This window comes from Cnephaeus nilssonii (genome assembly GCF_951640355.1).
Source record: "Cnephaeus nilssonii genome assembly, chromosome: 2".
NCBI lineage: Eukaryota > Metazoa > Chordata > Mammalia > Chiroptera > Vespertilionidae > Cnephaeus > Cnephaeus nilssonii.
The window spans coordinates 35,180,183-35,203,533 of record NC_137073.1 but is presented as its reverse complement, the minus strand read 5'-3'; the positions used below and the strand labels follow the sequence as shown (position 1 = coordinate 35,203,533).

Genomic DNA, 23,351 nt, shown 5'->3' with positions numbered 1-23,351 from the left:
AAGATTTTTAAAAGTATATTCTGGCTGTCAAATCTTTGTCAAAATCTATTGTTGCCAATATCTTCTCCAGCCCAGTGCCTTGCCTTTTCATGTTCTTCGTGTTGTCTTTTGCTGAACAGAAGTTTTAAATTTTTTATGAAGTCCAATTTATGCACCTTTACTTTATGGTTGGTGCTAGGTGCGTCCTATTTAAGAACTCTTGGCCTACGTCCTTGAATCGACCCCTCCTTTCCACCTGCTTTGCCTCTGCTCAGTTTCTAGCTTCCAGGTCTCCGCTGAACTTGCTTCCCTCTATGTCCCCACCCCAGTTGTTGTCCTCACTGCATGATCTTCCTGCCCAGGCACAGGACTGGCTCATCACTGTGTCCCTGGGGCTGGCCATGGGGCTGGCACGCACTAGATGCTCAATAAAAGCTTCATAAATGAAGGCAGCGTCCTGTGGCCCAGCTGGGGATCATTAAAACTGTCAATTAGTTCTAAACACTAGCTCATCAGGAACATTTGAGCAAAGCCAGGGAAGTAAAAAGTTTTGGAAAAACCAACAACATAGGAATGTTTAGCTTTCTCCCCAGCAGGAGCATTAATCACAAAAACTCAGACCTTGTTAGCATTATTTATTCTTGCCTTGCACCCCACCCACAAAGCCAGGGGAGCTTTTCCTCCCACATGCTGGTCATAGGAGCTCCCCACCGGTTGCCCCGACCCCCAGTGTTTGCTCCCTCTCACTACTGCCTCTGACTACGGGGGAGGCCCACCATCTCCTTCTAGTCTTTCTCTTCACCATGCGTGATGACATAGCATAGGTTCCTGTAGTCCAGGTTGCCGCACACATCTGGCGGGAAAGCTGCAAACATCTGCTTGATCTGGGGAAGGAGCAGGGAGTCAGCCTGGACCAGGGCCAAATAAGGGCCAGAGCGGGGGGTCACCCAAGAGTGTCAGAGTGCAGATGGAAGCATGGCAGTGGAGGGCGCGGAGGCCAGGGTCCCGCAGCCATCCCTCACCCCCGTCCTTCTTGTTCTCATCAAAGGAGTCAAGGGAGACATCACTAAGAGGGATCTGAGTGGGGTGGGGTGGGGGTGACTGCTGAGAAAGGCTGGGCTGTGCTTTCCAGGAAGACTCTTAGCAGGGCTCAACAGCACCCTAAAAAAGCCAGAGCTTACCTCCTCCTCACTGAACCGGTCTGCCTGGGTCATGAGCTTCTCTTTGATGCTGCTCAAGGAAGAGAAAGGGTCATGTTCAGGGGAAGGGCCACCCTGTGAGTACACACAGATCGCAGGGTTGGTGAGGGCAGGTGGGCTTGGGGGAGGAGTCCTGGCCCAGGGGTGCACCAACGAAGGTAGGGAAGGGGATAGGGCTGGCGCTACAGTCCCCAGATAGCCACGTGGGCTCAGACGCCACTTCAGCTGAGCCTCATTTTCTTCCTTTGTACGTGGACTCTCCTCCCAGCATCAAGTGGGAACCAAATGAAATGACCTTGGGACTCTGACCTGACCTTGGGGGCCACTCAGATGTTCCATCGTGCACTAATCATCAACCTCGAGGTTACTGAGGGTGGCCTCTTTGCCTTGGTTCTGGATGTCCTGCTTCCCCAGTGTGTGATGGTTGCTGCCGTGTGTGCAGTGTTCTGCAGGGTACCAGGTGCTCACACTCAGCCCAGGGACAGGGAGACCTATCCAGGTGCATGTCCTCATGGGCCTGCCCAGGGTTCATCTGCTCCTCGTGGCCTTGGGAAGTGAGTATCATTAACTCCGTTTACAGAGAGGGAAACTGAGGTTTGGGAAGTGTAATGATCTGTAGTGGCAGGGTGGGGCCTGTCCCCTGGGTGGTCCAGAGCAGCTGCCCACAGGAGCCAGAGCTGCCTGGGCCAGAGGAGTAGCCGGAGATGAGACATGGAAGGTGTTTGAGGCTGCGCTGGAGGGAATGATGCCCTAGGAGCTGGGGGGAGGGCGCCAGAGGGCTCTCAGGGAGAGCAGGGAGCAGGGATGGCCCTGGAGAGCGGAGCTGGGCCCTGAGCACCAGTGGCCTGTGTCTCCAGCAATGGCAGCCCCGCTAAGGACCACGCACATTTTCCATTATTTATGTTACTGCAGGACAGTCACAGTTTCCAACTCTCCAGGCCGGGGACTTTGCACAGACTCTGTTTCAACCAGAACCTCCTTGTGGCCTGTCTGGTGGGCAGCCACATCTTCCAGGCCCCCTATCCCTGGGCGGTGCCTTTGGTTCCCAAAATGGGTCCCCAGAGGGTTCCTCCCAGCCCTGGCCTTGCCCTGGTTGAGACGAAGGTGAATGGCAGAAGTGCCCCAGCTCCTCAAGATGGGGGTGAGAGCCATGGACCCTCAGGGAGGGTGAAGGAGAGGGCTGCAGCCTGGAGAGATCCTAATCACCCCTCCCCTACCCCTGGGGAGTGAGTGACTCACAACTTTGGGAATGTGGGCTGGTGAGAATGTGAGAGACAAATGAGACTGTCTCCACTTCCCCTCTGCCCCCTGCCCTCTCCCACCCCATCTCCATTAAGAGATGATTCTATCTAATAGGCAGCAAACTAGCCTCAAAGCCAATGCCTGAAGCACCATAGGAATTGGTCAAAAAGCCTGTGCCTGGGGGGAAATCTTGCCTGTCCAGGATCACCCAGAGACCCAGCACGGCCTTGGAGGCTCTGAAGGGATGGCCCAGGGACAGCTCAGAGGTCAGTTCAGTGTCCCAGTCCCTGGACAGGTGGCCACTGCCCCGCCTGCCACTCTTGGCCCTCTGCTCTGAGCTTTCACTGGGCTGAGGCTCCCAGGCATAGCAGATGTCAGTGCCCACACCTCTGTAATGCCAGCCCAGTGGCCCCCTGGAGAGCTGCCCATAGCACCGTACTCTCTGTATGCCCAGCTGAGCTGGTCCCTTTCCATGGGCCCACCTCCATCCTGATCCACTCAGGCCCCGGATCCCATTGGCTTTGGCCTCTGGTGTTTTACTTACCCATCCACTCTCCTCCATCTCAACAGCCAAGGCCTTCATGGTGGCTGTCACCTTCTCCTCTCCTCCTCCAGGCTGGCCTCCATGCTGCTCCTGCCTAACTCTTTCTCAAGCTTTCCTATGCCCCCAGGGCAGACCCAGGGCCCAGGGCCTAGTGATTGAGCTACCCCACATAGGCCCTGCCTCCCACTCTGAGCTCAGTCTCCCCCACCCCACACCCACTCACACCCTTCAGCCACAGCCCACTCCTTCTCACTAACCTTGCACACACCAAGCCCTGGCACTTCACTCACTGTGTTCCTGCATCTAGAATACTCCCTGCCTCGGCTCAAGCACCTTGAGTCATCCTTCGAGACCTGCCTCTCCCCACTCCTCGCCCCCGCCACTGGGAAGCCCTCCCTGGTGACTTCAGACTCCCTACACACTTGCACACAGAAATGGGGGCACTGAGGCCCAGAGAGGGGAGGACATCAATAGCTGAGCTGGGCTGCCACCCACCCGGACTCCACACCAGTTCCTTTATAGCTGAAGTTCCAGAGAGGGAAAGACCAACATGGAGGGCTGAGGGCACTTACAAATCTGCCTTGACGAAACCTTTCCCTTCAGTGTCGAACACCTTGAAGGCATGGAGAATGGTCTCCTCTGGGTCTGTGCCTAGAAGCAGCACACAGAGGCAAGGAGAGCGCCACATGAAGAGAAGAGGCAGGGTTTGATGGGGGCTGGGGGTGGGCAGGCCCCATGGCCCCTACCGAGGGCGAGGGCTTGGGGAGCTTCCTCCCCAGCTTCCACTCCCCAGTGGAAGCAAGGAAAGGGGGGTTTCAGGGAAACCAGGAAGAGTGGTAAGAGCCAAGGGCTCTGTGTGGAGCAGGGGTCCTCAAACTTTTTAAACAGGGGGCCAGTTCACTGTCCCTCAGACCGTTGGAGGGCCAGACTATAGTTTAAAAAAAAAAACTATGAACAAATTCCTATGCACACTGCACATATCTTATTTTGAAGTAAAAAAACAAAACGGCAAAAACACCCGCATGTGGCCCACGGGGCGTAGTTTGAGGGCGCCTGGTGTGTGGAGGGATCACAACCCGCACAGCTGTGCATGACCCTGACTAAGCACTGACTACGTGCTGAGCCTGCTGATTGGCCTGAGGTTAACTGACTTGGCCACGTTCTCACAGCTGATGCTGCCACGTGATTAGTGAGGGGGGAGGGCAGCTCTGGCGCTTTCTCATGATCCGAGATGTGCGTGACAGGCTGTGGGTAGAGAAGAAAAGGCACTGCACTTGGGGGCCAAAGGCGGGACTCAGGCCGTGGCATTGGAGGTGCCTGTAAGCTCGTCCCGGACAGAGACGGGAAGGTGGGCCAGCAGGCTGTGGGGCGGGGCAGCGGGGAGGAGCGTTCCTGGTTTATCACTTCCATAGCATGGGCTTTAGGAAAAGAAGTCATTCGAAGAGTTAGCTCTGTTCCCACAACGAGATTGAATATCTAGCCCCCTGGTTGTACAGATGGGGAAACTGAGGCCCAGGAAAGGAGGCTGTGTGAATGACAGCAGGTGACCTGGTGACCCATATGTGGTGCTCCTTCCCCTCTGTCACACTGCCTTCGCACTCACTGTGGCCCGGGGGATGTCCCCTTCCTTCTTTAAGGCTTAGCTGTGTCCTTGGTGAAATGGAGAAAAAGGCGGTGTTTGCTGCCCACGTCCCTGGGTCAGTTATGATAACGTGTGGTAAAGATCTGGACTAACATCATTCCTTCACGTCTACAAACACATCTGAGCGCTCTGAGCCACGCTCCACCCTGCGGCGTCACTGTTTGCTCCCATGGAACCCCAGAACACCCCACATGGTGGGTACTCATGTCCGCAGTTTGTCAAAAAGGAAACTGAGGCTCGGAGAGTCTCTTACTTTCCTGAGATCCCCACGAATAAGGGGAGGAAGGACTGGAAGCCAACTCTTTGGACCTCCAGAGCCCCCTGCTCGTCCCACCCCTCTGTGCTCCTGCCCATCAGACTGGGTCAGGGTCAGCTGTGTCTCCCTCATCAGACTGGGAGCTCAGGACGGGATGTGTCTGGGCCATTAGGCATCTCTGAGACTGGCCCAGAGCGACCAAGCCGGGCACAGTGCTGGCCCCGCAGCCACTCTGTTCTGCAGACTTTGAACCTCATCAAAAGGGTGCAGAGTGGCTACACCTTCCCCTCGCTGTTGGGAATCTCATGACAACGTGTCCTTGTCCTAATTAGAGGGCTGAGACAGTGCCTGCCTCAGCCCCGGCTCCTGTCTCCACTGCTGGCTGAGCATGCAGGCTCAGCCAGTTTGCATGACATGTTCAGCTGAAGCCCAGTCCTGGCGTCCCTGCGAAAATGAGAAAAAGCTGCAAGCCCGTGACCCTGCCTGGTCTGGGGCAGAGCTCTCAGCTCAGTCATAGACCAACACACCTCCCTGTAAAGTCACTGGCTAGAATCCCACATGCCTTTCTCTGGGAGTGTAACCCCTGCCCCAGGTCCCTGGCTTCTGAGCTCTTCCAGAAGGTGGTCATAGTCCCAGAAATAACCCTACTGGCTGCCTGGAGGTGGCCCGATGGCACTCCGAGTGAGCTGGACAGCTCCAGGCCCACAGCCTCCTCTCTCTCCCACCCTTGGAGTCTTGTTTCTAACACAGGAGGGTGAGGCTGTCCGGTCATAGGTCAATTGCTGGCCTCCTTCTAGTCCAGAATCAGCCAGGACATTGTGTGTAGGGCTATTGTACTTGCCAACAGGTCACAACCCATGGAAGTATTATGATTTTTTTACCAAATAAAAGCTGTGCAGTTAGGTAGGATCGTCCCTGTAGTGGGTTGAATCATGGCCCCGCAAAAGATATACCCTTGTCCTTATCCCCGGGACTGGGAAATGTCACCTTAGTTGGAAAAGGGGCTTTTGCAGATGTCAAGAAAGGATCTTTGTGGGGAGATGATCCTGGATTACCCAGGTGGGCCCTAAATCTTATGACAAGTGTCCTCTTAAGAGTGAGGCCAGGGAGCCATACAGAAAAGGAGGCGGTGGACCGTGGAGGCAGAGATGGGAGCGATGCAGCCACAGAAACTGGGAAAGGCAGCTAACAAGTTATCCCCTGGAGCTGCTGAGGGAGCAGAACCTGCAGATTTCATATCCCAGGCTTCAGAGCCGAGAGAATACATCGCTGGTTTTTGAGCCGTCAAGTTTGTGGTCATTTGTTACAGCAGCCCTGGGAAATCACCACAATGCTCATTTTACAGACAGAAAACTGAGGTGCAAGAGTAGACAAGCCTTGGTCATCCTGGGGGCTGGTGGGGGGCTAGGCATTGAACCCAGACCTAGCCGAGACAGGGAGGGCATCAGGCAGGGGCACCCTCGGGGTGGGGTGGCTACAAGGCCCACCTCCCAGGGCAGCCGCAGTCAGGCTGGCCCTTCCCTCTGACCATGGGCCCTCAAGCCCAGGGGTTGGCACTAGGGGCAGGGGGCAGAGAGGCTCGGCTCCCACCCCGCCATGCACGCCATGCCTGACGTTGCAATGGTTAGAGCCAGGAATCGGGGTCAGGTTCCATCCCGACCACTTGGATGCGGGGACACCTGGGGCAGTTGTAATGACCTCTCAGAGCCCAAGTCTTCTCACTTATGGATGAGGCCCTTCCATCCTTTCCCTGGGGAAGGAACTGTGGCCAGCTGCTAACACTTCCAACCCCACCTCCACTGTCCAGCGGGCAGTGAGGCAGAGCGAGCAAGATGAGCCCAGGGGTAGGGAGGTGGCTGAGGCATCCTGACGGTGGGCAACGGGCTTTTACACAACTTGTTCCCCATGGCTCTGCAAGGAGGGGTTATTACAGTTACCACCACTCTGGTGTAGAGGTGGAAACCGAGGCCGGGCTGGGAAGGTATGTGTTCCTGGGGGTGACACCATGCTCCCAGCTGTGGTGAGCATCAGTAGGGTGCACATCTGCACACAGGGCCCAGCCTGCCCACACCCACTCACCCCTCCCTGCCCAGGGCCACCTGGGGCCTCACTCACCCTTCAGCTTCTCCCCAAACATGGTCAGAAAGACTGTGAAGTTGATGGGCCCAGGGGCCTCCTTCACCATGGCCTCCAGCTCCTCATTCTTCACATTGATGCGGCCTGGGGGAGGAGAGGGAGACGCCTAGGAGCACAGTGAGGGCGAGAGCAGACCCTGCCTGCAGGCAGCCCAGAACAGAGTCCTGCAGGCTCTCAGCTCTACCATCCACCTGCCCCGACTCCCTAAGGCCCCGCCCACCTGCTGGGGGACTTTGGGAGGGGACCACATTCAGCCACAGTCAGCATTCATCAGCCCCCAGCCTCAGTGCACTCAGCCACCACTGCTGCCTCCTTGGGAAGTAGAGCAAGTTATTTGTTTGCCATCCCCATTTTACAGATGGGGAAACTGAGGCTCAAAGAATCAGAAGCTTAGGTGCATAGGGGCTGGAAGACCTGGGCCTCAGGCTCATTTGTCCCTGGAGGGGGCAACTGGTTGCCAGGAGGTTAGGATTCTGGGATTCCTCTTGGTTCCAGGGGACAACCAGATCCCCAGGAGCTCAAAGCTCAGTCCAGACCTGACTTGGTTCTGCCCCCTTCCCCAGCCTCAGCCCCCACCCCACCCAGTCCCTGAGGCCCTCTTCAGGTCCCTCCCTGGGCCTTAGAGGGTGCAAACGCCTCCCTGGGAGCCAAAGCCCAGAGCTCCTGAGACCTGCACACATCTCCAGCCTCTCCCCCACCCAAGGCATCTCTTGACCCCTCACCTCACCCCAGCCTCCCACTCCTGAACTTTGCACAGGTCGTTCCTGCACCTGAAATGCCCTCCCCCTTCCCTGGCAAGTCCTCCTCTAACAACCAGGAACCCTTCCTGACCTTCCCTGTGCCCCCAATGACACATGAGCCCCGCACACCCCCTGCCCCTAGCCGCTCACTCTTTCTGGAAGGCCTGCTCTGCCCCAAGCCCCCAGCCTCCACACTGCTGGTCACCCACCCAGGGCAGCAAAGGTGTCCCTCAGGTCCTCCTTGTCAATGAAGCCGTCCCGGTTCTGGTCCATGATGGTGAAGGCCTGGCAGAGACACGGGCACTGAAAAGTCACCCTCCCACTCACCCAAGCCCAGCTTCCCTCCCCAGAAAAAGAACACCTCCCCCAAGGGGCTGTCCTGCAAACTGCCGCCCCAGCAACCTCAGTGCAGGCCCCTCTGGCCACCCGGTTACCCAGCTCAGCATGACACCAGAATGACAGTGACGGCTAACCCACTGAGCTCCTACTGTGCGCCAGCATGCTGCTGGGGCTTCATGCCCATCCCTCATTCCATGTCCACAGCAACCCCCTTTTACAGAGAGGAAAGCTGAGGCTCAGAGAGACGAAGTCCACAGCAACCCCCTTTTACAGAGAGGAAAGCTGAGGCTCAGAGAGACGAAGGACCTGCCCGAGGTCACACAGCAAGCAAAGGCTCAGAGAGAGAGGGTCATATGCCCGAGGACAGCAGTCACATCTGCAGGCTGTGAGGCGCACCAGGGGGGACACGGAGAACAGTGACACCACCACTCCTCAGGGACGGAGGGCCAATCCCACACCTTACTGGCTCCCCAATGCCAGTGGATTACACAGATCCTCCCAATGGCCCCAGGGGACACCGACCAACCTCTTTAAACTCCTGGATCTGGGACTGGTCGAACATGGAGAAGACATTGGAGCTGGCTCCACCCTCTGCTCTCTTCCGGGCTCTCCTCGGTGCCTGCGAGGTGGCGGCGAAGGCCTTGCAGAAGCCCCTTCCTTGGAGGTCAGCCCTTCACCACCTCCCACCCCGCATGCCTCGTCTCCCACAGCCCAGCCAAAGCAGACAGGCAGGCAGCGCTCCTAACGAAGCCTTGCAGATAAGCAGGGTGGTTTCCCAGCCCACGGCAAGAAGCCCACAGGAGCACCCACCCCACCGGGCCAGACAGCTGCTTCCTGACCTGGGCCCCCGGGCTCCGGAAGGCTGGTGGTCTGCGCCCAGCCTGTGAAGCAGAGAGGGCATCTTTTCTAGCATCAGACCCCAGATGGGGCCCCCCTCCTCTCCTGCCGCCTCCCCAGTGTTCTCAGGATAACATTGGGACTCCTCAGCCCTGTGAGATCTGTCCTTCCCTCTCCCAGAGCTTCTACCTCCACTCACCTGGGTCCCCAACTCTGTCCCAAACCCCTTAGAGCTTTCTTCTCTCCCAACACTTCCTCCTGCCGTTCCCACTACCTGGAGTACCTTCCCTGCCTTCCATCTGGCAGAATCCTCATCCTCCAGGCTCAACTCCTCTGCCACCTCCTCTGAGAAGCCCTCCTGATCCCCAAGCCAATTTAGAGCTCCCCCGATTCTTCCCTTCCTACCAGTCTAGGGCAGCCACATCCCATAACTCATACCACACTGTCCTGCCATATCACTGTGTCTGTTCATCTCTGAGGTCCCCTGCCCCACCCAGGCTCAGAGTGGGGATCGGTTTGGAAATAGCTCCCCAAAGCTCAGGGGTGAACTCCCCAGCAGGTAGAGCAGGCGACCACCCACATGGAACAATGCCAGGGCTTCTTTCGGGGTGCCATGGTGCCTGGAGTCCACCATTGAGCATTCACTGAGCGCTCTAAGTCCTCCCGAACCCCTGAGGAGGAGACCTTGCCCTCAGCAGCCATCACTGGGGCCCCCATGTTCAAGGAGTCCTCGAACTGGCTCAGAGAGGTGGAACAGACACAGGCTTCCTGCTCCCACCTCACCACCCCCACTCTCCTGCCATCTCAGCCTGCACCACCCATCCCAGAGCATGGGCTTCCCGTCTCCCCCACACCCCCACCCCCAGTGCCTGTGTGGTCTCCCCTCCTCCAGCTCACTCCTGTCCCACCACCCAACTTCCCCACCCCTGCACTCGCCCCCACTTCCCTCCGGCGCCTGGGCTCAATTCAGGAGCAGCAGCTCGGCTGACTTATAATTAGCTTTTACTGGGTGCTTTGTCTCCACTAATCCTTTGAAAGGGGGGCTGGCAGGGCAGCCAGGACGTTATGATGCCGTAAAACCTCTGTAATATTTATAAATCCCTTCAGACATCATAAAGAAAAGAACCTCCCTGCAGAGTTCATCTCACATAATTACATATGCATTTCCCTCTGATTAATAAAAAGGATCACTTCCGTCTGTGGGATACTCGGCCCTTTCTCTCCTCAGACCTGCTCTTGGCCTGGGCGTCACCCATCCCTGCCTCACCCAGCCTTCCATGGCCATCTGTGAAACATTGCCCTACTGTGTGCCAAGCCCTGTTCTGGAACCCCCAAAAGGAGGACTGCATAGGGGGAAACTGAGGCTCAGGGCCTTCTGATCTCCCAGCCTGGATCCTTTGCAACCCAGCTGACTTGGGAATTCCCTTTTATAACGTGCCCCTAAAAAATAAAAATCTCCTGAAAAGACCACCTCAGGGCAGAAGTGGGTAGCCCAGACCTGAGTTCTAATCCTGCCTGTGGTATGCACAGCCTCTGTGATGTTAAGAAAATCGGTTAAGGCTCTAAGCCTCAGTTTCCCCATGTGTGCCTAGCTCCAGGCATCAGGACGTTTATTAGGTCCCTGCTGGTCTCCAGCCAGGCCCTGTGCTTGTCCCCAAGGAGCCCAGAGTCCAGGTACTGAGAACACAGAGAAGCCCCTCAGCCACTGGGGCAAACCTCCCAGAGGAGGTGGCTTCTGAGCTGGGGCTTGACAGCCGAGTCAGAGTTCTCGGGCCTAGAGGGACTGATGAGGTGGGTGAGACAAAAACAAGGGTTGAAAGAACAATGCCCTTGGGAGCCCCCAGGGAGGCCCAAGAGCTGGAGCACAGGGGCAGGGAAGGACAGCGGGGCAGCCCTGCATGGGCTGAAGGACCCGGAAGCAAGGCCAGCAGGCTCCAGAGGACCCAGGCTGTCCTGCAATCCCAACCCGACCCCCACAGGAGTCATGTCCTCTCAGCAGGAGCAGAGCTGTGAAAAGTCTTAGCCCGGCCCACCCTGTCTCCCTCCACCTTCCTCTTCCTCGTCCTCCTCTTCACCTCAGCAGCCCCTACCCAATTCAGGGAAGCAGACCCACATGGATGGACTGGCCACCCATCAAGGGCAGCCCAGGGTGGGCGAGACGCAGGCATGACATCAAAGGTGAAGAAAAGGTCAGGGCTAGGGACATCAGCTCCAGGGCAAGGACATCAATGAGAGGAGTAAGGTCAAGGTCAGGGTGAGTTCAGGCAATGAGGTAAAGGTCAGAATCACAAATGAAGTCAAGGTCACAGGATGGGGTCAGGGTCAGAAAGCAGGGCAGCCCTAACCTACCATGGTCTGGAGTGCTCACTCGTGCTGCAGCAGTCCTGGGGCAGCTCAGGGAGGGCTCTTTAAATAGTGTTCCAGGTCCGGACAACCGTTTGGAAGGTGACAAAAGACAGGATGGAGGCCTCCCTGCCAGACACCTGTCGGGGACATTCAGAGTGGGTGGGATTGTGGGATCCAGAGACAGTCCAAGCCCCAAAGCTCTCTACCCGCACGGGGCCAACAGGATCTTTGTAGCTAAGGGCCCAGGGCCCAGGAAGGGGCTCTTGGCTAAAGACACAGTAAGTTGAGGCCTGGAACCAGCTGGGAAGATGTGGCTTTGGGCCAGGCAAGGTCAGGAGAGCTCTCAAGGCAGGGCCAGCCGCACCAGCTGGGGAAATTCCTAGCAGCATGCCCGACCGCTTACGCTGTGCAACTCCGGGTAGGACACCGTCCTCCAGAAGGCTCAGGCCTCTCATATGAAAAGCGGCACATGGCACCCCTGGGTCAGTTCTTGGAGAGGGTGTCCGCATCCGCCCGGCCCTGTGGTTGAGTGCCGCCATCACCCACCGCAGCCCTCCTCAGGGAGTTGAAAAGAGACAAAAGAAAAATGGAGGCGACTCTGACCATGGAGAATTGAGAAATCAGGTCTCCATCCCACTCTGGCCACAAACACATATCCGGACATGGTCCATCTCCCTAGGCTTGGCCCAGCCCAAGAGTTCTCCCGCACATGTGCCAAGCTGAGCCTGCACCTGCCTCGGTAGGCCCCCGGTGTGTCCAGTGCAGCCCCATCTGTCCAGCCAAGTTGGCCCCCGATCTGTCTGATCGGTTGCCAAGGCCGGCAGTGCTGGGCTCAGGCAGTGAGCCCACCCGTCCCCAGGCTCAGGACAGCTTAACTGTCCCGGAGCTGGCCTCAGGCCTCCGCGCCCTGGTAGGGCTGATCTCCTTGGGGCAGGGAATGTGATGGTGATTAGAAGAAGAGTAGCTAACGTTTATTAAACACAGAAAGTCAGGCTGTGTTCTAAAACGCGTTTTCACTTTCAGTCCTTACCTCCTTTTCCCGGTGAGGAAACTGAGGCACGCACAGGTGAGTCACTCGCCCAAGGCCCCTCTTTCTAGTGGTTCCAGAAAGAAGCTTCGGAAGGTTCTGCCCATCCCAGTGCTCCCCTCCCAGAGCCATCCCAGACTGGGGCCAACCCCTCTGACCTCCCTGAGACTGGTGACGGGACCCTCCGCCCTGAGCTGGGGCCAGGCCTTGCCATGCCCTGTCAGGGACCAACCACGGGCTCCACAGCAGGCCGGGGCGAAGGGGACTGACTCTGGGGGCAGGAGCCTGGATTCCAGCCCCAGCCCCTCCTGGACCCTCTTCGGGGATGGGCTGTGTGAGCAGGACAGGTGCCTGCCTGTTCTGGGCCAACGCGGAGGGGCAGGTGGCCGCCCTGGGGAGCAGAGATTTTCTGCCCTGTCCAGGAGCTTGGCCAGGTTCTCCTGGCTCCGGGCTTGCTGAGCAGGAGAGATGATGCCATCCGGGGCTATACCTCCTGCTTCCTGCTGGCCCGAGGCCTCCTCACACAGGGACTGGATGCCCCTGAGCTCCTGCCCCCGGGGATCACGGCCCAGGACCATGGAGGGGCTCCCGAGGGCCAGCCAGTCTGCGGGAAGGGGGAGGGATGAAATGCAGAGGGAATCACGGGGAGGTGGGGCTAAGTCACAGAGTTCACAAGCTCTTGGCAAATTAGTCCTGACAGTTTCCTGCCCTGGCCTCCTTCTCCTTCATGTTACGAAAGCAGGAAGAGCTGGGCAGAAGTCTGGTGGAAGTTGTAGAACCTCCGGGAGAGAGGGTTGGGAAACATTTGTCCCTGGGGCCCAGGGGAGGGGCGCGGGGTGGGGGTGGGGGGGGCATACAACAACCCTGAGAAGGGGAAGCTCTGAGTTCTGTCCTCGCTGTGGGACCTTCACTCAGCAACACCAACACACAGACCCTCAGTTTCCGCATCTGCGAAATGGTGCCAGCAGCCCAGCAACCTGGCCCCGTGCTGTGGGAAGGAGGTGGCACTGCAGGCACGGGTAGGGATGTGGAGGGCAGACCCCCCACGTGGTGGGAGTCCTTGATGAAACCTCACTGCCACAGTCCCTCGTCAGCGGGGCGGGCTGTGGGGAGCCTGTTGCCATCACCGGGTCACATTGATTGGCTCAGCTGTCTACTGTGCCGAGCTGACTACTGGAACCACCGATTCTTGGGGTCAGAGGGACCCCCGAGGGGTCTATGCTCCCGGCTAGGTGCTGCTGGGAGCAAGTAGCCTCGGAACTGGAATTCTAGGTTGGCTCTGGTGAGTCAGAGGAGCACTTAGTCCCTTGTGAAGAGCACCCCACTTTCCAGACAGAGGGCAGCCTGGGGTGACCAAGCCCAGAAGGGAACCTGAAAGAGACCAACTGCCTTAAGACGCAGCCCCCTCCCTGCCAGGGGACTGTGATCACTCCGCACTGGAGAACAGCTGCGGCAGGTGGCCTTACCTGTCAGCCCTCGCTCCTAAGCTCTTGCCACTTACTCCTCCTGGTCAGCAGTCTGGCCCCTGCCCTCTCAGGCCCACAGCCCTCGGTCGCTGCCCCAGCCAGCAACCACCTTGCCCCCCACTGTTTACAAATGCTCCCCTCAATCTCCTTCCTCAAAGCCTAGGCCCACATCGCATGCTCCCTTCTCTCCCCTCTCCCACGGGACACCTTGTCTCTCTCTGACTCCACAGCAGAGTGAGGACCACCTGCCCGTCTGTTGGCCTGGGGCCTCACCACCATTGCCTCACCTGGAGGCCTCCTACCGCGTGGCCTCTGAGTCCATCGGTCCTCTGAGTCCAGCCTGCTAGATCCCAAGGGGCCTTTGCAGCCTCCCCATCGATGGGCCCTTGCTTGCATACCACCTTGGATGGAGAGCTCACTGTTTCCCAAGCAAAATGCTCATTGATTGTCTACTGTGGCCCTACACTAGGTGTTCTGGGGGACTAAGCACTCCTCCTTGACAATGCCTGAGTCTGGGCCACGTTAGTGACCCAGTCAGACAATGTGTGCTTTTATTCATCCATTCATCGAATATTTATTGAGTGCTTATTAAGTGCTGGGCGCTGCAGACCCGGTGGTGAACAAGATGGGTGTGGTTCTGAGTGAGGGGACCCCAGGAAAGTGCCTCCACGCGTTCAGGAAGGGCATTATGGGCTGGGGTTCAACAAACTCGGCCTTGGAGGATGAGGAGCACACAGCAGGAGTTGCCATTGCTCTGGGAGAAGAGCCGGTGAATGTGTGAAATACCCCAGGGCACACACAGAGCTGCTCAGATATGTAGGCACGTAGGATGAAGGTCCGGGGCCAGGTGGGAGAGGGGTGCAGAGGGAACAGGGCTGCTGGGAAGTGGCATCCGAACCACGGAGAGGTGATCTCCAAGGCCCAGGCAGGGCCCCGCAGAGAGTTCCGACCTGGCTTAGAGGCTCCTCTTTTCCTGATTTAGACTGCCTGCTGGGCAGGTGCCTCTTGTCCTCCTCCCGCCATCAAACCCGCGGCTGTGTTTACAGCAGGATGCCGTGGCCACAGGCCCCTTGAACAGGGTGCCTCTCCCGTGCCTCTGCAGAACGAGGGGGCGCATCGGAGGGAGCGCATTCGCCAGCCCTCTTGGCCGCAGCTATAAAACAGGCAGGATGCATTCCGGGAGACATTCTTCTTAGCTTTAAAGGCTTCCGCGTCTTTTCTAAACGGCTCCAAATTAGAGGAAGGCTCCAGACAGGGGCGGGCCTGGGGAGGGAGTTTGGGAAAAGACAGACCTCCCCTAATTGTCCTCAAAATCTTAGTCGTCCCATCTGGTAATTAGAGAGTTGACAGAAGGGAAAGGCAATTTCCTTTGGGGTAACAAGGAGAAAAAGGCTAATTGGCTCCAAGTCTGGGTGCTGCCTGAAGTATTAACTACAGGGTGTGGGCTGCTCTGGCCCTGGTCACTTGGGAGTGGGGGATGCCTCAACCACGGACAGGGGGTACTTGCCAATAGCGCACGTTGGATGTCTCTGGGCTCAGTGCCAAATTTATTGGTCTGGATTCTGAGTGGGGAAGGTCGGCCTCAGGGAGCATGCACCTCTCTGGTACTAGGGCTCTGCCTCCCAGGGCTTATTTGGGGAGTCACCCGGGGCAGGAGGGGGCGGGGAGGACCTTCCCCTTAGCCCCGTGGTAGGCAAACTGCGGCTCGCGAGCCACATGCGGCTCTTTGGCCCCTTGAGTGTGGCTCTTCCACAAAATACCATGGCCTGGGCGAGTCTATTTTGAAGAAGTGGCATTAGAAGAAGTTTAAGTTTAAAAAATTTGGCTCTCAAAAGAAATTCCAACCGTTGTACTGTTGATATTTGGCTCTGTTGACTAATGAGTTTGCCGACCACTGCCTTAGCCCCATCTCTGATCTCATTAATGAGGAAGCAACAGATAGGTGGGAGATGGTAAGAAACAGGTATCAGAACCCAGACCTCCTGAGCCCTGGCTTGACTCCCCACTTCTGACCTCTGAGGAAGGTCTTTCCCACATAATCACATTGCCTTCCTCAGACCTGAGAGACTGCAGAGGTGGATAGGGTGGTTTGATGACCAGGCACAGCCAGGAGGATCCAGGAGCCCAGGGGTGGAGGTGGGGGGCTCATGGTGCAGCATTGCTCCCTAGAGAGTGATGGTGACTTGTCTTTCCAGCCACAGTAGCCACAAGGCAGGTAGGACCTAGTACCAACTTGTGCTGAGGAGTTGCAAGGACTAATAGCAACACAGGAGCAACCTAGGGATTGTAGTTCACAGTCAGCTCAACTCAGACATGTGTTGTAAAAGTGAATGTGTTTTTGGGCTGCATTAATAGAGATCTAAGTCCTCAATCCAGGGAGGTGATAGTGCTACCTTCCACTGACCTGCATGAATAACCGAAATCTTATGCTTGGTTCTAGTACTGTGCTTTAGGGGGAGGACCTTTTGGAGGATAGCAACATTTAGTCACATGAATTATGGCTGAGGGGCTGAGGGCTCTCAGCTGGAGAGGAGCAACCTTGGTCGGGGAGCATAACTGTGGCAGCTGTGTCCGTTCATCAGATGGGTCAGGGCCTGTATTACCCACCCAACTGGGAGCAGCACTCAGCTCTGCAGCTTCCATCTTCCTTCCTCCTGGTGTTTGCAGCCAGGCTCATAGCCCTCTCCAAGCTCAGCCCCTTGAGAAGTACGTTCCCTTTGTTGCCCCATTTAAATGCCGCTGTTTGGGGTATTAGCGGTTGGTACATAAAGAATCACAAAGCACAGTGCGGTTCTCACAGATTCTGTGGGTCAGAAATCCTGTGGGTCAGGAAGGGCATAGCTAGAACAGCTTATCTCTACTTCACAGAGACCTCTGAGACCTCAGTGAGAAGACTCTAAGGCGGGGTTGCTGGATGGCAAATGCTAGAATCATCTGAAGGCTTGACCACCTGTACTCGGTGTCTGGGCTGGGAAGACTCAAAGTCAAGGACTGCTGACCAGAGTGCTTACAGTGGCCTCTCTCTGGGACTTGGGCTTCCTCATAGCATGGCAGCATCATGGTAGTGAAACTGCTAATGTGGTGGCTTAGAGCCCTATCACAAATGTCCCAGCAAATAAGGCGGAAGTGTCATGGTTTCTTGTGACCTAAGCTCAGAAGTCATGTAGTGACACTCCTACCCTAACCCTTAATCAAAGCAGTCACCAACGCCTGCCTGCCGAGTGGCAGGGAGAAGTGACATAGACCCCACCTCTCAAAGGATTGGCAGACACATTTACAACGTCACTCCCACCCACCCACCCTGGCTCTGGGTGCTCAGGAAGTGGCCGAAGGTCACAGACCTGGTAGGTGGAGGAGCCAGATTTCAGACCGAGGCCTGAGGGACTCGGCTCCACAGCCGAGTACCTGAGCCCAGGCAGCCACGGCACTCACCTGGGATGAGACCATCTGGCAGGTGGTCACTCTCTCCAGGGCGGGGAAGGCCTGTGTTGGAAAGGGGGCAGAGCAGGGACGGAGGTCAGGCCTCTGTTTCCTGCTGAGAACAACCTCAAGGGTAGGCTCCGCCTTGGTCCTATGCCAGCCCCTTCACTCAGCCTGGACCCGGGCATTGCCCTCTGCATCTCAGCATCCACATCTGCCCTCCGCAAGCCCCTGAATGTTGCCTCCTATCATCTCACTCTCCTTGACATCTGGGGAAACTGAGGCTCAGAATGGTTAAGGGGTGTTGGGCCAGCAGTTTTGCCACCTTCCAGCTGGCTCCAGCCCCTTCCTCTTTCTGTCATATGACCCCTGCCTCCATGAGTGGGGTGACGAGAGGGGCATGAAGGGCTCAGGTAGGTCCATGCATCCTCCCAAGCCCCACTGGGCATTTCTGTGGGGACTCAGAGCAGAAGAGAACCCTGGGGCGGGAAGAATCTAAGAGGTCAGCCTGGAGGAGAGAGGGAGTCATGGTGGACAGTGGAGCCAGCCCCCCTGGTTCACAAAGTATGTCCTTTTCTTTCTCCCAAGAGACAGGCAGGCCTTATCCCGTTGGACAGCTGAGGAAACTGAGGCCTGGAGTGAGGACGGTTGGTTCAAAGTGCCACCGTAGGACTTACATCTTGCCCTCAAAAGGAAACCTGAACCAAACTGGGGTGGTGGGGCGAGGTCCAGATGGGCCCTCCCCCTGCCGGGCATCCTGCAGCAGACAGTGGGTCAGGCTTGGGCTTGGGGCCTCCCAGGGGCCTGGAGGCTGCCAAGCAGGCCCAATTTGCTGTGCTAATGGGTGCTTTTGGCTGCTTGGAGCCTCCTCACACCCTCTTCTGTGAGCAAGGCCATCGGCAACAGAAGAGACTATAATTATGTCAAGCCACGCCCTGCTGTCTTAGCTTAGCAATTAGCCAGGTTGCCCAGCATCCAGAAGCTTCCACCCAGGCCTGGCTCAGGGTGGGGTCAAGGAGAAGCTAGGACCGAGGGTGGATCACTTTTTGAATTCCCCATATATCTCCCCCCTCTACCCCCAGAAATGAACCTGTAGACAGGGCCCCCTTCCCTAGCTGATCACCCATCACCCCAGCAGGACCTCAACTACCCTCCAAGAGAGATCACTGAGCCCGGATTCCATGCACCCCTCAAGGCAGGGCACCCACAGCGAAGGAAACGATAGGGACCTCATTCCTCCCAGTGCTCAGGGTGTGGAGTGATCTGTAGGGGGACCGGCAGTGCACCCACAGTCTGCTTTCCAGGGCTCTGGGGGCCGTGGAAAGACTGGAGAATGAATTTGGAACCAGATGGGCTTGCCTGCAGGTGCACATCACTTAATTTCCCCACGGTCTTCGTTTCTGCACCTGTGCCATGGAGTCGGTCATAAATCCTTCCCAAGCTTGTCATGAAGATGAGAGCATTGTGCCTGGAACGTGATTGTGCTTACACACTGTGACTACAAACTCTAGGTTGTAGTCATTGGTAGAGGACATGGCTGTCAGTGACAAGGTCCCCCCAATTTCAAGACCACATAGCCCAACCCTCCTGCGACCCAGCCTATGTGTGGGCCGTTAGGTCACTGAACTCCCAGAAGGTGAATTCCCAGGGAACGCTTCACCCCAGAACGGGCCTGAACCCCAGCCCCAAGCATAGCAGCCATCACAGACCCGCCATCGTTAACATCAGTTGATTCCTCCCACAAACGGTGGCTCACCCACGCAGGCCAGGGCTGCATCTGCCTCTGTTCAAGAATCAGATGAGCTTTGGACTTGTTCAGTTGTGGGAAAACTGTTCACTGATACCTCTGGTAAGATCAAGGGAGTGGCAGCCTCATATTGGGGTGGTTGTTGGGTTGGGAAATGTGGGTCAGGGTGGGTGCGTGCGTGTGTGTGTGTGTGTGTGTGTGTGTGTGTTGCAATGCTCACTTCCCATAGTGGGGAATCCATAAATCACATGGCCACTGAGAAGCCACCTGGTAGCAGTGCACATATGTTACTTAGTGCTATGAACGGACTACTGAAATAATCAGCTAGAATTGAGGCAGGGGAGAGAAATGGGGACAGGAGGAGGGACAAGCCTTGTGTAACTGCGTAATGATGCAGCTCTTACTATAGACTCTAACGGAGGTACATGCTTAAGTTTGATTTATTAAAAGAAGAAATAGGTACTATTGAGTCGACCTCCATCTCCATTTTCTTGGGGGTCACTGAGGGGAATGGTGGGGGAGCAGGGCTGCCTTTGGCCTGGTACAGCCTAGGCGTGGGGAAAGGCAGCAGGCCTGCCTCACTGGGGTCTGTCCACTCATGTGCCTGAGCGCCAAAGGCTGGACCCTTGGCCCACCTGGACCAAAGGGGATGATCTGCGGGGTGGGGACCATTCCCAGGACTTCCAAACCCTCCAAACCACGAGCCCCACAGAGGAAACCCTGCCTCTTTCCTCACTCACACATCAGTTCTCACAGTTCCTGGGTGGATGGAGCCCTCATACCAGGGAAGCCCCTGAATAAATTCCCCCAGAAAGGCCTGCACTTACCTCCCCTCCCCCCACTACTCAGCCCACCTGGGGTGAAGCCTTAGGAAATTGGGGCCTCCTAGTTCCCTGCAGTGGGGGCCCCAGTCCAGCAAGAAGCCAGGTTCTTTATGCTTTATTCTCTCCCCCTCTCTCCCCGCCACTTTCAAGGGCTGTCAGGTGTTTTGTTTGTCAAGAGCTCCAACTGTGGGGAGAAATGGCTGGGGAGGAGGCTGAGGGGTTTGTCAGAACCTTTTTCTGCTGGGCTACGGGCCCTTTATCTCTTGCCTGTCTCCTGACTTTGCTTGAACCCTGGACTTCCCACTTGGCCTTTGCCTGGACAGTCTCTCTTGATCTAGAACCCCATGTGTCCAGTGATTCTGAATGTTGCCTCTGCTGCAGGAGACCAGGGCTCCTTGGACATGGCCCACAGCAACCATCGTGCTTCAGTCTTTAATCCCACTCCCCCGGAGCTGGTCACCGAGGCAGGGCCACCAGGCACAGCTCTAGGGGGTGGCACACACACACACTGCAATGACCTAGAGCCTATCCTACAATGGAAACGGTTGCCTCTGCAGCCGAGCAGGGCACACAACCTGAATGGCTGTACATGGCAACTCTTCTCCAAGACACAGATTCTCAACTCCTTCCCTCAACCAAATAAAATGCATGTGCTGGGGGCACAGGACCAGCCACCCAGCTGACTTCTCCCATGGGACTGTAATCCCAGAAGGATGACATTCTCCTTTCTTCTCTCCCCTCTCCTGAGTGTGTGAAATCTCAGAGTTTTGAGTATAATTCTGGGCCGCCTCTGGCAGAAAAACAGATACACTGAAGGAGAGACTTCAGGAACTTGGGAGATGGTGAGGACGCAGACCCACACTCTCCAGGCCTGGCTGGGGCCTGTAACAGATGGCCCAGCAGAACTTCTTGGACCTCAAGTTTACAGAATCAGATTAATGATGAACTTTAGTTAATGGGACACCCCCATCATTGCCCATGCTTGGCCTTTTCATCTTCTGTATTTAATGGATTGATTGACTGATACAATGAACACCGATGAACCCACCATCCAACCCAATAACTAGAACATTATCAATAACTTACATTCCCTCCACCTCCAAGCCGGTAACAACCATCCTGAATTTTGTGTTTAGCATCCTCTTGCTTATTTAGTTTGTTACATATTCATGTATTCTTGAATATTGTTTAGCTTTGCCTATTTTTAAACTTTAACATAAAGAGGCAGTCTTCTGGAACTTGCTTTTTTTACTCTACGTTATATTATGAAGTATGGGAAATTGAATGACTAGCTCCAACCTTTCACACCTCCCAAATCAGCACCCTCACCATGGCCTTGTCATGGGTAGACTAGTTCTCTGTCCCAAGACTTTGAGCTTGGCCATGTAGTGTTATAAGTCCTAAAAATTCAAGCACTGACTTGACATCTTTGAGCAGAGCAGTGCTGGACAATCCATAGACCTTCAGCTGAGGCAGGGCCACCAGCCAAGCTCAGTCTAGATCAGCCAATATCAATCAAGCCCCAGCCAGGCTGAAGATTCATGAGAATGAATGATTGTTGCTTTTACCATTGGAAACTTGGGGTGATTTCTTATGCAGCATTATTGTGGCAATAGCTAATCATTACAGCAAAATGCGTTTATGTTGCTATATGAAGCTCTATGCAGTTTGTTCTCAATCATGTGACTATAGCACGGTTAATGTGTCCAGTTCTCTATTGATGGGCACCCTTTTGCTGTCATAGACATTCTTGTAAATATCTGCTGGTACACGTGGGGAAGAGTTTCTCTTGGGAATATAGCTAAACGTAGAAATCACATAACCAACTTTACAAGGTAATGTCACAAAGTTTTTCCAAGTGGCTGTGTCAATTTTCACTTTCACCAGCTGTGTACAAGACCCCTGTTGAGCCCATCCTCTTCAACATCTGCCACCAGACTTATTAATTCTTGCCAATTCAAAGGTTCTAATCGGTATCTTATAGTGTATGGGTGGAATTGTGTTCCCCCCAAAAAAGGTATGTTGGAGTCCTAACCCCTAGGATCTCGGATTGTGAACTTACATGCACATAGGGTCTTTACAGGGGTAAATTCAAATTAAAGTGAGACCATTAAGGGTGGGTTCTAATCTGATATGACTGGCATCCTTATAAAATGGGGAAATTTGGCACAGAGGCATGCATAGATGGAAGACAGTGTGAAGACACAGGGGGTCAAATATCTGGTGACAGAAGGAGATTTGTTTGGGTGGTAAATACACAATGCAATATACAGATGATGTATCATAGAACTATACACTTGAAACATATATAAATACTAGGGGCCCAGTGCACGAATTCGTGCATCTTGTAAGGAACTGTGGGCCGTGAGGCTGTGGTGGGCACAGGGGCAGGTCGCAGCCCATCCTCCACACCCCTGCCCGGCCCCTCCTGCAGCAGCCCCTGGGCCCCTGTCTGCCGGCAGACCTGCTCCCACCACTGCCATTCCCACGCACTAACAGCACCGGCCCCACTTGCACCCACTGACAGCGTGGAGGGATTGGGGTCAGCACCAGCAGCGGGTGTGAGTTGGGCCAATGCCGGCAGCAGGTGCGAGAGCCGGGTGGGACCGTGGCACAAGGGAGCAAAGAATTTTCAGTAACCACCAGAGGCTCACCCCTATGACAGTGACTGGTGCCCTGCCTTGGTCTGGAACCCCCGCTCACCTGCTTCACCATCCCGCCACAGCTGATGCCCGCCATGTTCTGCGCGTGCCTCCTGGTGGTCAGCGCACGTCATAGCAACCAGTTGTTCAGTTGTTCCACCGGTTGGTCTATTTGTATATTAGGGTTTCACATATATAGATATTAACCAATGTCACCCCAATATGTTTAACAAAAAAAGACATGGAGAATGTAATCTACAAGCCAAGGGACATCTAAGGCTTCCAGGAGCTAGGAGATAAGCCTGCAATGGATTCTCCTCCACAGCCCTCAGAAGGAACCAACCCTGCCCAGTTGGCCTTGGACTTGTAGTCTGCAGAACGAACTGTGAGACAATACATGTCTGTTGTTGAAGCCCCCCTATTTTTGTACTTTGTTTCAGAAGCTCCTGGAAACTAATGCACAGTCACCTTGACTGATTGCTTGGTGAAGTTAAACATGTCCTCTTATGTTTATTGCTCGTATTTTTTCTTCTTGTATGAAATGCCCGTCTGGTCTTTTGACTATTTTTCTATTGGATTTTTTTCTTATTGATTTACAGGACTTTCTTCTTTATTCTTGGTACCAAGCCTTTGTTGGCATTTCCTCCCAGGGTATAGCTTATCTTTTTACTTTTTTTAGTCTGCCTTTTGATGAGTAGAAATTCTATGTTTTAATGTAACCAAATTTCTTCCATCTTTTCTTTGAGGTTTGGTGTTTCCTGTGCCTTCTTACTTTTTTTTTTTCTGGTGCCTTCTTTATTAATGGCAAATGTCAGGGAGGAAGAAATTTTCCTCTAAGAATTTTTATAAGCATTTATTTGAGCCAAGCTGACAACATATGCCAGGGAGCAAGATCTCTGGAGAATAACAGTTTTTTAGTTTCTTTTATGCATTTGAAATTAAGGAGGGAAGTAAGGAAGATAACA

The 23,351-nt window shown here is 55.3% G+C and overlaps 1 protein-coding gene across 1 annotated transcript; it reads right to left on the bottom strand.

Moving 5' to 3' along the window:
* Positions 1 to 764: 764 nt before the first annotated feature.
* On the bottom strand, positions 765 to 11,343 carry MYL10 (myosin light chain 10; the record flags this gene model as incomplete). Its single annotated transcript, XM_079761489.1, has 7 exons — positions 11,264 to 11,343; positions 8,604 to 8,696; positions 7,948 to 8,023; positions 6,978 to 7,082; positions 3,537 to 3,615; positions 1,161 to 1,209; positions 765 to 863 (listed from the first exon to the last, which is right to left on the bottom strand). The coding sequence occupies exons 1-7, from the start codon at positions 11,264 to 11,266 to the stop codon at positions 765 to 767; spliced, it is 504 nt and encodes a 167-aa protein (XP_079617615.1). The 5' UTR covers positions 11,267 to 11,343.
* Between the last annotated feature and the right edge of the window lie 12,008 nt (positions 11,344 to 23,351).